We start from the raw sequence: 18,952 nt of genomic DNA, 5'->3' as shown, positions 1-18,952 counted from the left end.
AAAGGAGCCGTAGTCGACTGCCAACCGCTTAGTCGAATACAAAAAAACTAAAAATAATAATGTATACATTTTATTTTATATATATATTTTTTAATCATTCTTTCCAAAAGAAAATAGGCCTAGAAGCGTGGCTAACGCTAATGGCACACATACCAGAGGCTAACTGCCTAAGAAAACAGGCACAGAGGCACCCATAATGAACACACTAGACTAGACAAATATCAAGATGTATCCATCAGTGGACCAATTGCATGCTTTTGCAGAGGACAAGAAGCCTTCAGTCGACTCCTTCAGACATTAAGCACCCCCCACAGCCCAAATGGAACAATAAAAAAAAATAAAAATATTATATATATATATATATATATATATATTTTTTTTGTCGACTAATAGTCGACTAACGGCAACTTTTGGCCAATCATAGTCGACTATCCAAATCCTTAGTCGGGGACAGGCTCAGCCCTAATATATATACACATATGCCTATATATCTATAACCAGTATATACATATATTAACCTGTACATTACTATAATCATTCTATGCTTTTAGGCTGCTTTCTACCACATTACAAAGCTAACTATTATAACATCAACACCAACCAAATAATATAGCCCAAATAACCCCTGTATACATAGTCCAGTCTGTCACAGGAATGAAGTCTAGAAGTCTAGCCCCACACACACGCACACACACACACACACACACACACACACACACACACACACACACACACACACACACACACACACACACACACACACACACACACACACACACACACACACACACACACACACACACACACACACACACACACACCCACACCCACACCCACAATCTCTTTGGTCTTAATGATTAGGCTTGATGAGAGATGGAAATATATTTCTGGATGGCATAGAAGAAACAGTGTTGATGACTGACCTTTTCAAACAGTGTCAGGACAGAACAATGGTCTATTATGTGTCCATTGTGTCCACTGTATAATAATGCGTCCCACAGCAATAACGCTGACACAAGTGATATACCATGCATGGTGAAAACAGGAAGAGGAAGGGAAGGTGTGTGTGTATAACATGTAGCCTGTTTCTGGGCATTTGCAAAAATTCTTGATTTAGCCATGTGTAATGTTACCACTTACTATCATATCCTGCAAACAAACCTTTGTTTTGTACTTAATATAGCTGACACAACAATTTATAAATATTTGTACTAAAAATATTCATACTCCTGTTTGGTTGGGAACTTGGTGTACTAGCGTACCTAGTGTTGGTGTACTAGTGTACCTAGTGTTGGTGTACTAGTGTACCTAGTGTTGGTGTACTAGTGTACCTAGTGTTGGTGTACTAGTGTACCTAGTGTTGGTGTACTAGTGTACCTAGTGTTGGTGTACTAGTGTACCTAGTGTTGGTGTACTAGTGTACCTAGTGTTGGTGTACTAGTGTACCTAGTGTTGGTGTACTAGTGTACCTAGTGTTGGTGTACTAGTGTACCTAGTGTTGGTGTACTAGAGTACCTAGTGTTGGTGTACTAGTGTACCTAGTGTTGGTGTACTAGTGTACCTAGTGTTGGTGTACTAGAGTACCTAGTGTTGGTGTACTAGTGTACCTAGTGTTGGTGTACTAGTGTACCTAGTGTTGGTGTACTAGTGTACCTAGTGTTGGTGTACTAGTGTACCTAGTGTTGGTGTACTAGTGTACCTAGTGTTGGTGTACTAGTGTACCTAGTGTTGGTGTACTAGTGTACCTAGTGTTGGTGTACTAGTGTACCTAGTGTTGGTGTACTAGTGTACCTAGTGTTGGTGTACTAGTGTACCTAGTGTTGGTGTACTAGCGTACCTAGTGTTGGTGTACTAGCGTACCTAGTGTTGGTGTACTAGCGTACCTAGTGTTGGTGTACTAGCGTACCTAGTGTTGGTGTACTAGCGTACCTAGTGTTGGTGTACTAGTGTACCTAGTGTTGGTGTACTAGAGTACCTAGTGTTGGTGTACTAGAGTACCTAGTGTTGGTGTACTAGCGTACCTAGTGTTGGTGTACTAGTGTACCTAGTGTTGGTGTACTAGAGTACCTAGTGTTGGTGTACTAGCGTACCTAGTGTTGGTGTACTAGTGTACCTAGTGTTGGTGTACTAGTGTACCTAGTGTTGGTGTACTAGTGTACCTAGTGTTGGTGTACTAGTGTACCTAGTGTTGGTGTACTAGTGTACCTAGTGTTGGTGTACTAGTGTACCTAGTGTTGGTGTACTAGTGTACCTAGTGTTGGTGTACTAGAGTACCTAGTGTTGGTGTACTAGTGTACCTAGTGTTGGTGTACTAGTGTACCTAGTGTTGGTGTACTAGTGTACCTAGTGTTGGTGTACTAGTGTACCTAGCGTTGGTGTACTAGTGTACCTAGCGTTGGTGTACTAGAGTACCTAGTGTTGGTGTACTAGTGTACCTAGTGTTGGTGTACTAGAGTACCTAGTGTTGGTGTACTAGTGTACCTAGCGTTGGTGTACTAGTGTACCTAGCGTTGGTGTACTAGTGTACCTAGCGTTGGTGTACTAGTGTACCTAGCGTTGGTGTACTAGTGTACCTAGTGTTGGTGTACTAGTGTACCTAGTGTTGGTGTACTAGTGTACCTAGTGTTGGTGTACTAGTGTACCTAGTGTTGGTGTACTAGAGTACCTAGTGTTGGTGTACTAGTGTACCTAGTGTTGGTGTACTAGTGTACCTAGTGTTGGTGTACTAGTGTACCTAGTGTTGGTGTACTAGTGTACCTAGTGTTGGTGTACTAGTGTACCTAGTGTTGGTGTACTAGTGTACCTAGTGTTGGTGTACTAGTGTACCTAGTGTTGGTGTACTAGTGTACCTAGTGTTGGTGTACTAGCGTACCTAGCGTTGGTGTACTAGCGTACCTAGCGTTGGTGTACTAGCGTACCTAGTGTTGGTGTACTAGTGTACCTAGTGTTGGTGTACTAGTGTACCTAGCGTTGGTGTACTAGAGTACCTAGTGTTGGTGTACTAGTGTACCTAGTGTTGGTGTACTAGTGTACCTAGTGTTGGTGTACTAGCGTACCTAGTGTTGGTGTACTAGCGTACCTAGTGTTGGTGTACTAGAGTACCTAGTGTTGGTGTACTAGTGTACCTAGTGTTGGTGTACTAGTGTACCTAGTGTTGGTGTACTAGTGTACCTAGTGTTGGTGTACTAGTGTACCTAGTGTTGGTGTACTAGTGTACCTAGTGTTGGTGTACTAGTGTACCTAGTGTTGGTGTACTAGTGTACCTAGTGTTGGTGTACTAGTGTACCTAGTGTTGGTATACTAGTGTACCTAGTGTTGGTGTACTAGTGTATCAAGTGTTGGTGTACTAGTGTACCTAGTGTTGGTGTACTAGCGTACCTAGCGTTGGTGTACTAGTGTACCTAGCGTTGGTGTACTAGTGTACCTAGCGTTGGTGTACTAGTGTACCTAGCGTTGGTGTACTAGTGTACCTAGTGTTGGTGTACTAGTGTACCTAGTGTTTGTGTACTAGTGTACCTAGTGTTGGTGTACTAGAGTACCTAGTGTTGGTGTACTAGTGTACCTAGTGTTGGTGTACTAGTGTACCTAGTGTTGGTGTACTAGTGTACCTAGTGTTGGTGTACTAGTGTACCTAGTGTTGGTGTACTAGTGTACCTAGTGTTGGTGTACTAGTGTACCTAGTGTTGGTGTACTAGTGTACCTAGTGTTGGTGTACTAGTGTACCTAGTGTTGGTGTACTAGTGTACCTAGTGTTGGTGTACTAGTGTACCTAGTGTTGGTGTACTAGTGTACCTAGTGTTGGTGTACTAGTGTACCTAGTGTTGGTGTACTAGTGTACCTAGTGTTGGTGTACTAGAGTACCTAGTGTTGGTGTACTAGTGTACCTAGTGTTGGTGTACTAGTGTACCTAGTGTTGGTGTACTAGTGTACCTAGTGTTGGTGTACTAGTGTACCTAGTGTTGGTGTACTAGTGTACCTAGTGTTGGTGTACTAGTGTACCTAGTGTTGGTGTACTAGTGTACCTAGTGTTGGTGTACTAGTGTACCTAGTGTTGGTGTACTAGTGTACCTAGTGTTGGTGTACTAGTGTACCTAGTGTTGGTGTACTAGTGTACCTAGTGTTGGTGTACTAGTGTACCTAGTGTTGGTGTACTAGTGTACCTAGTGTTGGTGTACTAGCGTACCTAGTGTTGGTGTACTAGTGTACCTAGCGTTGGTGTACTAGTGTACCTAGTGTTGGTGTACTAGTGTACCTAGTGTTGGTGTACTAGTGTACCTAGTGTTGGTGTACTAGTGTACCTAGTGTTGGTGTACTAGTGTACCTAGTGTTGGTGTACTAGTGTACCTAGTGTTGGTGTACTAGCGTACCTAGTGTTGGTGTACTAGTGTACCTAGTGTTGGTGTACTAGTGTACCTAGTGTTGGTGTACTAGTGTACCTAGTGTTGGTGTACTAGTGTACCTAGTGTTGGTGTACTAGTGTACCTAGTGTTGGTGTACTAGTGTACCTAGTGTTGGTGTACTAGTGTACCTAGTGTTGGTGTACTAGTGTACCTAGTGTTGGTGTACTAGTGTACCTAGTGTTGGTGTACTAGTGTACCTAGTGTTGGTGTACTAGCGTACCTAGTGTTGGTGTACTAGTGTACCTAGTGTTGGTGTACTAGCGTACCTAGTGTTGGTGTACTAGTGTACCTAGTGTTGGTGTACTAGTGTACCTAGTGTTGGTGTACTAGTGTACCTAGTGTTGGTGTACTAGTGTACCTAGTGTTGGTGTACTAGTGTACCTAGTGTTGGTGTACTAGTGTACCTAGTGTTGGTGTACTAGTGTACCTAGTGTTGGTGTACTAGCGTACCTAGTGTTGGTGTACTAGTGTACCTAGTGTTGGTGTACTAGTGTACCTAGCGTTGGTGTACTAGCGTACCTAGCGTTGGTGTACTAGTGTACCTAGTGTTGGTGTACTAGAGTACCTAGTGTTGGTGTACTAGTGTACCTAGTGTTGGTGTACTAGCGTACCTAGTGTTGGTGTACTAGTGTACCTAGTGTTGGTGTACTAGCGTACCTAGTGTTGGTGTACTAGTGTACCTAGTGTTGGTGTACTAGTGTACCTAGTGTTGGTGTACTAGTGTACCTAGTGTTGGTGTACTAGCGTACCTAGTGTTGGTGTACTAGTGTACCTAGTGTTGGTGTACTAGTGTACCTAGTGTTGGTGTACTAGCGTACCTAGCGTTGGTGTACTAGTGTACCTAGTGTTGGTGTACTAGTGTACCTAGTGTTGGTGTACTAGTGTACCTAGTGTTGGTGTACTAGTGTACCTAGTGTTGGTGTACTAGTGTACCTAGTGTTGGTGTACTAGTGTACCTAGTGTTGGTGTACTAGTGTACCTAGTGTTGGTGTACTAGTGTACCTAGTGTTGGTGTACTAGTGTATCAAGTGTTGGTGTACTAGTGTACCTAGTGTTGGTGTACTAGCGTACCTAGTGTTGGTGTACTAGCGTACCTAGTGTTGGTGTACTAGTGTACCTAGTGTTGGTGTACTAGTGTACCTAGTGTTGGTGTACTAGCGTACCTAGTGTTGGTGTACTAGTGTACCTAGTGTTGGTGTACTAGCGTACCTAGTGTTGGTGTACTAGTGTACCTAGTGTTGGTGTACTAGCGTACCTAGTGTTGGTGTACTAGAGTACCTAGTGTTGGTGTACTAGTGTACCTAGTGTTGGTGTACTAGTGTACCTAGTGTTGGTGTACTAGTGTACCTAGTGTTGGTGTACTAGTGTACCTAGTGTTGGTGTACTAGTGTACCTAGCGTTGGTGTACTAGTGTACCTAGTGTTGGTGTACTAGTGTACCTAGTGTTGGTGTACTAGTGTACCTAGTGTTGGTGTACTAGTGTACCTAGTGTTGGTGTACTAGTGTACCTAGTGTTGGTGTACTAGTGTACCTAGTGTTGGTGTACTAGAGTACCTAGCGTTGGTGTACTAGTGTACCTAGTGTTGGTGTACTAGTGTACCTAGTGTTGGTGTACTAGCGTACCTAGTGTTGGTGTACTAGCGTACCTAGTGTTGGTGTACTAGCGTACCTAGCGTTGGTGTACTAGTGTACCTAGTGTTGGTGTACTAGTGTACCTAGTGTTGGTGTACTAGTGTACCTAGTGTTGGTGTACTAGTGTACCTAGTGTTGGTGTACTAGTGTACCTAGTGTTGGTGTACTAGTGTACCTAGTGTTGGTGTACTAGTGTACCTAGTGTTGGTGTACTAGTGTACCTAGTGTTGGTGTACTAGTGTACCTAGTGTTGGTGTACTAGTGTACCTAGTGTTGGTGTACTAGTGTACCTAGTGTTGGTGTACTAGTGTACCTAGTGTTGGTGTACTAGTGTACCTAGTGTTGGTGTACTAGTGTACCTAGTGTTGGTGTACTAGTGTACCTAGTGTTGGTGTACTAGTGTACCTAGTGTTGGTGTACTAGTGTACCTAGTGTTGGTGTACTAGTGTACCTAGCGTTGGTGTACTAGTGTACCTAGTGTTGGTGTTGGTGTACTAGTGTACCTAGTGTTGGTGTACTAGTGTACCTAGTGTTGGTGTACTAGTGTACCTAGTGTTGGTGTACTAGTGTACCTAGTGTTGGTGTACTAGCGTACCTAGTGTTGGTATACTAGTGTACCTAGTGTTGGTGTACTAGTGTACCTAGTGTTGGTGTACTAGCGTACCTAGTGTTGGTGTACTAGCGTACAGTGGCGTCATTTCAGTAAAAGCCAAGGTATGGAAATTAGGGAGGGGGGGTGAATGGGGGGTTTCCCCCCCTTGGTGGATTATTTTTGTCAAATCAGTTGCGCAATAGTCACTTTTGGTGAGTTGTTTCTATGCAATTCACTTATATGACATTTAGGTATGACACAGGACTACACAAGCATTTTTTGTATAGAAATGTGTCAACAGACTAAAGCAGGGAACCACAATATTTTGCATATGAATTATGCAGAATGTAATATCATAACTGTCTATTATTTTTCTTGCAATTGAGCCAATTTTCCTTAGTTGAGGTGTGTGTTCAACAGAATGTAGTATCAAAAACACGTTCACAAAAAGTATGGGTTACTGAATGCTGAACTGCACTGTTATAACCTAGCGTACCTAGTGTTGGTGTACTAGCGTACCTAGTGTTGGTGTACTAGCCTTCAACCTGAGGAAAATCCATCCATCTGGTCGATCGAGGCTGGATTTAACCATAGCCCGCTCCAGCGATCAATAAAGCACTGCAGCTGTAGTTAGGGTCTGGGCCCGTACCAAACCACTGATTTGATCATTGATTAAACACCACAGTACTCCAACCTCCGCTCCCTCTTTCTCAGTGGAAGCCCAGAGCTCACATCAGGATAGCAAAGCTGCTTTGGCACATTGTAAACATTACAACTTGATAGCTAACTTAACCCTAGCTTAAAGATCTCCTCCACTCAAATGGTTAACTTATGGTTAACTCCTCTTGGAGGCATGACGTTGAGTCTTATTTGTGCAGACGTTTTTTTCCCTTTTTCACATTCTTCCCCTGGAGAAGGAGAGCTTCTCTGTACTTCCCCGAAATCTGAGTTGCATGTGTGATGTTACTAATAGGTCGATCATCGTCCAACATGGGGTAACTTGACAGCTTTAGCTTCAACATACAGTACACAGAAAGTTGAGTAGGTACAATCAAAAGCAGAACGTTGAAAAATCTGTAACTTAAATTAAGTATTCCATTTTAGTGCATATTGATACCCATGTATTTATTTTATTGGTAAATGTGTTACAAATGTATTTTAGGGTCATGCGGTTTACTTGGCACATAGAAGACCCTTCAATTCAACAAAGAAAAAACATTAACGTTTTAACTAAGGCTGTCAAATTTAATGCGGTATTAACGCGTTAACGCCCGATTCTATTAACGCCACTATTTTTTTTACTCACGATTAGCTTTTCAAAAAAAAAAAATATATATATATATATATATATATATATTTTTTTTTTTTAATTTATTTGTTTATACTAGACTTCACTCAGGTGTATTATTGATACTCTCATTGATACTATGTTTGTTTCTGACTCAAAGTGTGTGTGTGTGTGTGTGTGTGTGTGTGTGTGTGTGTGTGTGTGTGTGTGTGTGTGTGTGTGTGTGTGTGTGTGTGTGTGTGTGTGTGTGTGAGAGAGAGAGAGAGGGGGGGTGAGAGAGATGAGGAAGGGGCAAGAGAGAAAGAGAGCTGAGTGTGTGAGAGAGAGGGGGGGCGGGGGGGTGAGTCCTCAGCCCTTGTGTGGGTGAATGTAACAAGTTCCTAACGTTTTCTTTCCCCTATTATTTCATGCACTTTATTCATTGTTTTAAATTATTATTTTCTTTTAAGTTATTTTGTGCATCACTCTGTTTTGAATTTGATGCAAATTTGCAATGCATGAGGGTCATCCTTTTGTGTTAAATGGCTGCATAAAGCAAGCATTTGTTGACTCTCATGTTGATAAGAGTATTAAAACTTGAAAAAGATCAGTTTAAGGTAGATACAAAAAAAAAAAAAATGTATCGCGAGTTAACTATGGACAATCATGCGATTAATCAGATTAAATATTTTAATCGATTGACAGCACTAGTTTTAACATATCAGCAAGAGGTTTGCAATACACTGCTCTTCAGGGGTCTTCAAAGACAGCTCTGGGGAGCAAAGACACATCTGAATGTAAATAGAAAATTCAGTAGAATATACTATAAGATTACATTTGTAGTAGTGTATTGTGATGCATTAAAAACAAAGTACTCAACCACCAGCGTTTTTGTACACTGTGCATACTACATCAATGCTTTTAATTCAACCATAACAATACTTTATAATCTGCCCTCATGAACCTACCTTATGAACAAGAACTCATTATAGTGAATCATTATGATTTAACAAAGTGGCAACCATTAGCTTAAAAATAAATAAATACAAACATAAATCCACATTGACAACACCCCTAACCCAAGCCGTTGAGGAGTAGTTTATGTTTTTAGTTTTATGAGAATAGCGCCACCATGAGGTCGAATTTCACAGGTTTCCTTGCTATTGTAAGGTAAACATATCCATCAAGTTTGGTGGAAATTGGACGGTGCATTCACAAGTAACAAATAATTTCCCATATTTGAAGGAATTCTAATTGAAGGTTTGACCCGATGGTGACGCTAGGGGAATGGGGTCACCCAAATCAACAGGGTTCCTCCTCTAGGGGTCATAAATGTGCACATTTGAAAAGATTGGAATGAAATCTATTGGAATTATTGTGGCAACGCAAGCAGGCGGTGTAAATCCATAATATCCCTGACTCTGTTGTTTGGGGATATAATTATAATCAAAGACTACAGAGTTATTATATTATTGGAGGAGCCGTTGCGGAGACCAAGGGAGAGAGGATTACAACCAAAGTGTTCGCTAACGAGCAACTGTGGGGCATAATAGCATTAAGCGACTCCTTGCCCTTACAACCGAGAACTGGGGAATTAATTAGCTGCTGGCATTGTAATGGCCCTGGCATTTAGAAGACGGGTGCCTCCACACACCCACCACCACCACAAACGACTGGCACAGTGCCCACTTTGACATTTACTTTGTTTGAAAGAGGGAGAGAGAGACATAGGGAGATAAAGAGAGTCAGAGAGAGAGAGCGAGAGAGATGTCCGAGGCTGCTTTAATTCAGCTTCAACGATGCAAAGACGCTAACCTAAAATTAACTGATGGCATGACCTAAAATACCAATGCATCATTTGTTGATTTCATGTCCAATTTATAATCCATAATCCATGATTTGGCATGATCGACGAATGTCAAAATGAACAGACAACGTAACTTCATGGTCACAACAAATCAGAAATGTTAAATGATACTAAAACTATGTATCCCACTGTTTGCATGTGGACAAGGCTGCAGGGAGCTCTCCCTGGTCCTGATCACAGAGGAAATACTACTGTATGTTTCTGAAAGTCTTCACCCTGGCAGGAGTTTTCAGAAAGGTCCGGTTTCAGTGACCTAAAACGCAGTCTGCGTTGCGTTTTGTGGCCAAAACGCATTGAAAAAGCTATGGTATCAAACATACTGTACCCCATGTGCCCTCAGTCTTGGACATAAATAGCCTTGTCAAACATAACGTTTTCTTTCTCACATAGTTGGTGTTTCCTGCTGTTATTGAGTGTATAGGCTACATTGTACACATTTTGTGAATGAAAAATAAATGCTATTGGAGAGTAGTATCAGTATTATCGCTATTTTAAAATATCTTTCGCACTGTTCTTCTCTCTGTCTCGAATGCCCTCGGTCTTGGAATACTAGCGCCTTTGGTCTTGATCTCGACTCAATCTGACACGTGGGACAATTCTTATCTTGGTCTCAGCTGAGGTGGGGGGGGGGGGGGGGGGCGGTCTTTGCCACAGAACCTATTTTAGGAAGCCCCAGTAAGGATGACGTTTCTGTGGATCAGCTCTCACCTGTCCTGCTCCACAGAACCTACTTCAGGAAGCCCCAGTAAGGATGATGTCTCTGTGGATCAGCTCTCACCTGTCCTGCTCCACAGAACCTACTTCAGGAAGCCCCAGTAAGGATGATGTCTCTGTGGAGCAGCTCTCACCTGTCCTGCTCCAGCTTCATCCTCAGCGTCTCCTCCTCCGAGGCCTGGGTCTCCTCCACCTGCCACCGGTTGGAGCCTTTGCGCTCCATCTTTTCCCCGGGACGCTCGTCCTTGCGGTGCTTCCCGAACCTAAAAAAACACAAATTTAAATAAGAATTGTAATTTTTTTTTAAATGTTTTATTCTATTTATTTTTCGGCTTTTCTGTATTTTTCACCCATCCCAATTGAGTCGTTATGCCAATTCCCTTCCTGGTCGTGGCGTGCATCGCCCCACTGTCGGCCTGGGGAGGGTGTAGAACTACCACGTGCCTCCTCCGATACATGTCGCCAGCCGCTTCTTTTCACCTGCCAGCAAGGAGTTTTTTTTGTTGTTGTTTTATTGTGGATCCCCATTAGTCTACACCAAAGTGAGACTACTCTTCCTGGGGTCTTCACTGGGGGAACGTTCACACTATCTCCCCCAGATCCCCTCCCTGGTGAACAGGCGACCGACCAGTAGGAGTTTACAACGACCAGGACACATACCCCACCGGCTTCCCACCCGCTAACACGGCCAATTGTGTTTGTAGGGACGACTGACCAAGCCGGAGGTACCACTGACAGCTGGATTCGATCCCAGAATCTCTGCGGTGGCAGACCCGGCGCCATGTGCGGGCATTAGGGGGCCGGGCCCGCCCACTGAGTCAGCTGTGCCCACCCTGGTAAAAAAAACTAAATTTTTTTTCTTCTTTTTTTTGTCAATCAAAGTCGACTATCCAAATCCTTAGTCGGGGACAGCCCTAGTGGGCACTGATGTCAACAACAACACTACTGAAGCTAGCATGGCACTCTGTGAGAATTCGTTTTCTACCCTCAAGAACGTCTTTACAGAACATCGCCTATATGCTTCATCGACGCAAGGCCAATTTAATTCAGTTGGCATTTGAGAAGGACTTAACAAAAAAGTTCAGGAATGAGTGGAGGGACAGTGTTTTAAGAAGATTTCACTCTGTCCCCAAACGCCGCTTGCCGCTCTACTAATGATGGTGAGTAGCCTGTGGAGGAATTTTGTTTTCTTTTTTATGCACCTTATTTTTGTCAGTTCAGTTCAGTTTGTCAGTGAATTCAGAAGTGTTGAATAAATGGAGACTTTTCAAAGATATAGAATAGAATATAATTGTATTATCCTGAGGGAAATTTGACATTGCAAATCACTCAACATTAAACATTTAGACAGAACAAGTCACGAATAAGAATAACAAAACAAATGGCCTAAGAATAGAATAAAATGAAATAGAATAAAAATAGAATAAAAGATACAGTAAATAAATACAGTAAAAATATACTGAAGTCTACAGTAGGTGTAATATTGCACAGTGCTGTTTAAAAAGTAAGAGTCCAGGAAGATGGTAACTGTCACTCTGTGCTCAGTGATGCAGTGAGGCACAGTGATGCATTGTATAGTCTGATGGCTGTCGGAATGAAGGACTTCCTGTGCCGTTCAGTGCTGCATTTAGGTAGTGTGAGCCTATAACATGCTCCTCCTGTCAGCCAAGTCTGTGTATAGTGGGTGGGAGGGGTTTTCCCTGATGGCCTGGAGCTTAGCAAGGTTCCTCCTCTCCGCCACCCTCGCTAGAGTCCAGCTCCACCCCAACCACGCTACTGGCCTTCCTGACCATCTTATCCAGCCTGTTTGTGTCCCCTGCTCTCAGTCCGCTGCCCCAGCAGGTCTGTTATATATATCCGTTCAGTCTGTTTTTGTATAAGTGAATGTTCTTAACACATTGGTCGCCAAGAACGAGTTATGCCGTTTTTGCCCGCCAATGCGTTGAACGCCAAGAACGACTTACGCCGTTTTTGGGATCAATATTTTTTTTTTCCGCCATGGCATTCATAATTCATCCAGCCAACCTCCGGACTGCAGCGGGACCCTGTATGAGATTGCAACGCCTCAATACCGCCGCCTGGTGGATGGTCGGGCGAGTTACACTCTCGCCAAAACCGGAAATGGTGATCTGTGCGTCGAGGAAATCCCTCAAGCAGTCATATCTTGTTACGTGGCTCCAGACAAACACTAAACTGCATTTGGATCGCTTTCTAAACTTAATAATCAATATGATTTCGGCGTTTATTGCGCCATACAAACCGGAAATTGATCTAGGAGATCGGCGTCAAATAATTGGGATCTTTTTCCTCCAGTCTCATCGGCGAACGGTAAGAGGACAGTAACGTTATTTTCAGCCCGATTGTTTATTCATTTCACTTCAAACCATCTGATCAATATATCAACCCATACTAAATAAAGCCGTTACTGACGATCAAGGAATTATAAACGACCCCCCCCCCCTTTCCTTCACGCATGATGAAGCATAATGTATACCGATCATATACATTTGAATTTTTTAATATAGCGTGTATAGGAAAGAAACGCCAATCGATAATCTATCATATGCGTCAGGGCCTATAACCCTTGTTTTTGAAATTACAGCAGAAAAGTTTAAAAACATACTTATATTCTAGACCAGAGGTTCCCAACCTTTTTCCCCCAGGGACCCCCAAACATCTCTGATGAAATTCCTGGACCCCCCTCCTAATAAAATAACATAAAATACTTTTTTTTGTCATTTTAATACTTTTTTTTGTCATTTTAATAACAAACTGCTTATACACAGGCATATGCATCATAATTAGACCCACTATGCTTCTTTGACTTGTGCCTTCAATCAACAAATCTAATCTTGCACCATATGTATTTAAAAATTTTGGCCAATATTCAAATCCTGTATTAATCCTCTCAAATCAGGCCCTAATGGTGAACGGTTTGCATTCATGTTGAATGAAGTAAGAATCCACTGCAGTAAAAATATCCTCACCTCGAGTGGTGGTAGTAAGGTTGACTGACATGAGAATGTCCTGCTTCAGATCCTCATTTTCGATATATTGCACATAAACAATGAGCCTCGTCTACGACAGTTGTAGTTTCATCAAGTTGTATGGCAAATGGACCCTTTCTAAGCTTTTCTGACAGCTGCTGCTCGCAATCACTTGACATCTTATCAATTCGGTCTTTCACTACATTGTTCGAGAGTGGTACTGATTTTAGTTTATCCGCCACCTGTGGGCCGCACAGTTTCTAAACCATTTTGATGCAGGCTGGTTTGATGAGCTGCTCGCCAATATTGTGCGGTTTCTTTGCTTTTGCAATTAAAAGCGAACACTCAAAGGAGGCTTCGGTAGCCTTCTGTAAATCACTGCCACCCCTGCTCCACGCTACTCTAACATCAACAGGCTTGTTCGCCTTGAGAGACTGTTCTTTCCTCCGAAAAAAGTCTGGATCCTTCCCAACGGTTTCTGGGTGCTTAGACGCCTGATGTCTCTTCAGGCTCGAGTTTGCCAACTTTTCTCCACAAATCACACACTCAGGTCGTTTGTCTGGTCCCTCAGTGAAGTCCATGGTGATGTAATTTTCGCGATTGCTGTAGGTCCTAACTTTTTTTGCAGATGAGCTGCCGTCATCTCCTTTTCGTTTGTCACACATTTTCGCCTCTGGCGGCTGACTGCAGATGAGCCGAGAAAGTTAACTAGCGTGCTAGGCTAGCTACAGAAAGTGATAGTCAACTGATTCGCGTTTTAGCGGCTACCCTACTGTTAACGTTCAAAAATCATGTCTAGATGTTTATTTATTTATCTTTATTTTTTATTGTAGTGGAGAGACTATTCATGCTTCTGATGATAAAAATATGCGAATTAAATATTTCTATGAAAGAAAAAAATTATAAAAAAAAAAAAAGACCTCAAATCATCTGTGGTCTGGCGGACCCCCAGGGGGTCCGCGGACCCCAGGTTGGGAATCACTGTTCTAGACGGTATTAACACAACAATGTATGAATGAAAAAATATAACGTTCCCACATCCTGAACGATAGATAATCGATGTTGAATGGGCCATAGTAATGTCAATATAGCAATAAAATGTAAAAAGTTATAGCCCTGCAAAGAAGGTAAACATCTCCATAGGCTTACAGTGGTGGCAGACTGGGTATATTGATGGGTATAACCCATGGCGCTCAATGTGTTAAGATAGAGAGAAATTTGATTTTTCAATTGCCTCTCTGCTGTTTAGTTCAGCACCGTGGGCAGCGCCAAGCAAGCCACAGCGCCGCTGTCCCAGCTGACACGTATAAAAGGGAACCTGTGTTGAAAAACCATTGTGCCCCCCCGAGAACATTTTATGCCCCCCCACTAATTTGTTTCTGCAGCCTGGTCTGTGCGGTGGTAGGCGAGCCCTTAGTGCTTAGTTACCCAGCCGCACCTAGATTTAAAATTGTACTCATATTTTGCATGATGTGTTTTTAACCTGTTCTTAATTAACTGTTTGCTCCCATTTAGTTCAATCACCCACCATATAATGTTAGTGAAATCCTTTATGAAACATACGAGGAGGATTTAATTTGTTCCCCACATCACAGAAATATAGACCAGAGAAACATAGAAACTCGGAAGACAAAAGCAAATCGTAACGACAACGAAAAAGTACATTACTGTATGATAAAAGCTTATTTTGCAACAATGTTTTAATGTAAATACATGTGTTTTCTGCAGTTCAGCTGTGACAAGAACCCTCCCTCCTGAAAAGAGCCATTCAGAATTGCAGCCACAATCACTGTAGTTAATAAGACCGTGTATACATGTGTACAGTATGTGTGGGTATGAAGATTGCCAGATTGATTCTATGCTATCTTGATAAAAATGCATGTGTATACAAGATGGACGGCTCGCACTCACATTCAGAGCCACGCCCCTTTAACCATAATAGGGCTACCGTGCCAATAAGGAAGTCATGGGAGGTCGGGGAAATTTGCGCAGGCTTAAACTATATCTTAAATTATGGCTATGGGTCTAAAACACCCCTCGCTTATCAATGACTTGCTTGCAGTCAACATGTACGAAACAGATTGTTTTTTCATTGGTACATTTCCGTTTTATACCGTTTTGAAAACGAGTATAGTTATGGAGAGTTCTAGTAATTCCAGAGAAATTCCGCGATAATAGGGGTCAGCAACCTTTTTGACATGGAGTGCCTGTTTGAAATATAGTTGTAACTAGTGTGCCTCAACAATATTCCATGCATCGTAAATTTTTTCCCCTCATAATCAGGTCTTTTTAATGATAATGTTTACATTATTACATCATTATTGTTATTGTTATTATTAACAATATTATTATGATGGTTGTATCAACCCTAAATCTGAGTTGGGGGGGGGGGGGATGCAATGCAGACAAACAGCTGCATACAGTGACGTCAGACTACACCTCCCTATTTAGGAGCCAATTGTTTGCGTGATTAAAAACGATGGTTCGAACATCCGTTCGAAAAACCATGGCAAATGTTTGAATCCCATGTCAAGTTAGACCGCGCTCTCAAGATTCTACACTGGGTGCTGAAATCCCATTAAGTATTATATAAAAAAGAAGCAGTGAAGCTAGACCAGCACTCTCAGGTTCAAGTATTTAATGGCAGCCTGAAACAAACATGTTTCGGAATTACATATTCCTTCTTCAGTGTTATAGCTTGCGAATGTTTGAATCCCAAAAACAGGCTTGGGACAGACTGGGCTCGAACAGGTTCGCCTCCCTGTTCGAGCCCAGCGCTCCACATTGCTTTCAGTTTAGCTGGTCGTCCGCACTAATACACATTGGCAGTATTAGGGGGAGGGAAACTGATGGGTGGGGATCGGGCGTTGTAGACAGCGACTCCCACAGGTCGGTTGGTGCGCCTGCGCAGTAGAATCAGGAAGTGACGGGGGCGGGGCCCCTCCAAAGCCCAGACCCCTGATGCTGAAAGATCGAGCCGTGCAGGTGGAAAGATGCGACTGCTGTTACCTCGAGTATCGGAGGGGACTCGTGCTATGTATGACTTAGTCCACATTGCAGCCGGCTTGTGGGAGGCATGAAACAGCGTTCAAAGACAGGGGAGGGTTGAATTGGATGATACGAAAATTGGGATGGGAGAAAAATAGAAAATGGGAGAAAAAGTGGATAAAAAAAAAAGTGAAGGATTAGACTTTGCGAGCTAACTGTAATACAATGTTATTTTTTACCATAAGATATTAGATCCCCAATTATCATATCATGGGGTATCATTGGAAAGCCACACTCATTGGCTACAACCCTGTGCAAATATTTTCGAGATCGCCAAATGATTGACGGAGCTACTGTAGAGTCCCGGGAGTCGGGGGTGGTAATGTGTACTTTTGCGTACTTTGGGGCACGCCTCACATATCGGCATGTAACTCGAGAACCGCTGAACGGATTTTGTCACCTGAAAGGGCAATCGACAGGCAACAAATGGGGCTTTAATTCTATCTATATATTGTATTAAAAGAAATGCACACCTGAGCCACTAGAGGTCGGCAAAGAATCGTCCACATGTGGGCCCTTGGATGTTAAGAGGTTAATGTTAAAACATTTATAATAATTGTAGCCAAGAGTAAAGACCATAACCCTATCAAAAACAGTAGTCAAAGTGTATATTTAAATTGTTACCGATGTTTTATACGATTTATCGGAAATATGAATTTATCGGAAAATGCTAATTATCGTAAAAACCGCAAGGAAATGACTAAATCCAGATTCAACCGTGCCATTGGAAATATGAGCATTTTCCCTATCCATAGATGTATGATTTGGTCATAATAAGGTCAAGGTCAAGTTCAAGGTCAAATATGAATTTATAATTCAAATCGATTATCATTAATGACTGTATCTACAAATACTTCTGTTTAATCATCTTCCCTTTATTAATTTGCTTAGATTTTTTGTACACATGATCTCAATAAGGTGGTGAATGAGCTCAGTGAGCATTTTCTCGTACCCCGCAGATTTAACATGGTATTATTCACCATCAAAGATGCAAAAATAAATCATAATTTATATTCTCCTTTTCTTCATTACAATTTACTCAGTCTAGTAACATACACAATATTTATGACACTGGAAATACATACCCCCAGGTCCCTAGATGTTCCTAGATACCAAGAACATGCAAATTGACCTTGCAGAAGTGGAGCAATCTTCCATTTACTTAGGCATGTACCTTTAGGTGAAATATTCCTACAGCTTAACAGGTTAAGAAATTACTAATGTGTATGGAAACTGACAAAAAAGGTAAGGCGCACTGGTGCCACCAATGTAAAAAGTTAGTCTGGAGCCCTGCACTCAACGCATGGCGAGTTAAAATGACGAATCTCGTCGTTGGCACTCAATGTGAACACTACTATCACACTTCTATTTTACACTTTAAAAAACGATCACCTCACAGTCAACCTGAAGCTCAAAGTTGACCAATCAAAAACCAAGAGGAAAAAAAAAAGGTTGAGGACCAGAGGCCCCCGTCAAAGTAATTATATTCCAGGGGAAGGAGTGTACAGTTATGGTAAGTATGGGAATATATTCAAGGGGAAGGAGTGTACGGTTATGGTAAGTATGGGAATATATTCAAGGGGAAGGAGTGTACAGTTATGGTAAGTATGGGAATATATTCAAGGGGAAGGAGTGTACAGTTATGGTAAGTATGGGAATATATTCAAGGGAAAGGAGTGTACGGTTATGGTAAGTATGGGGAGATATTCATGGGGAAGAAGTGCACGGTTATGGTAAGTATGGGGAGAGATTCAAGGGGAAGGAGTGTACGGTTATGGTAAGTACAGGGAGAGATTCAATGGGAAGGAGTGTACGGTTATGGTAAGTATGGGGAGAGATTCAAGGGGAAGGAGTGTACGGTTATGGTAAGTACAGGGAGAGATTCAAGGGGAAGGAGTGTACGGTTATGGTAAGTATGGGGATAGATTCAAGGGGAAGGAGTGTACGGTTATGGTAAGTATGGGGAGATATTCATGGGGAAGGAGTGTACGGTTATGGTAAGTATGGGGAGAGATTCAAGGGGAAGGAGTGTACGGTTATGGTAAGTACAGGGAGAGATTCAAGGGGAAGGAGTGTACGGTTATGGTAAGTACGGGGAGAGATTCAAGGGGAAGGAGTGTACGGTTATGGTAAGTACAGGGAGAGATTCAAGGGGAAGGAGTGTACGGTTATGGTAAGTACAGGGAGAGATTCAAGGGGAAGGAGTGTACGGTTATGGTAAGTACAGGGAGAGATTCAAGGGGAAGGAGTGTACGGTTATGGTAAGTACGGGGAGAGATTCAAGGGGAAGGAGTGTACGGTTATGGTAAGTACAGGGAGAGATTCAAGGGGAAGGAGTGTACGGTTATGGTAAGTACAGGGAGAGATTCAAGGGGAAGGAGTGTACGGTTATGGTAAGTACAGGGAGAGATTCAAGGGGAAGGAGTGTACGGTTATGGTAAGTAC

At 42.3% G+C, this 18,952-nt stretch overlaps 1 protein-coding gene across 1 annotated transcript in view; it reads right to left on the bottom strand.

Moving 5' to 3' along the window:
- LOC311226746 (partitioning defective 3 homolog) overlaps positions 1–18,952 on the bottom strand; it is a gene marked incomplete at its 3' end in the record, with an annotated part of 616,272 nt that overhangs the window by 8,327 nt on the left and 588,993 nt on the right. The window contains 1 exon segment of the mRNA XM_084312156.1: positions 10,607–10,735. Coding sequence (XP_084168282.1) covers positions 10,607–10,735 — 129 coding nt within the window.

Source organism: Notolepis coatsorum (genome assembly GCF_963971535.1).
Source record: "Notolepis coatsorum genome assembly, chromosome: 4".
Lineage (NCBI taxonomy): Eukaryota > Metazoa > Chordata > Actinopteri > Aulopiformes > Paralepididae > Notolepis > Notolepis coatsorum.
The sequence above is the reverse complement of the archived record's forward strand: the minus strand, read 5'-3'. Positions and strand labels throughout refer to the sequence as shown.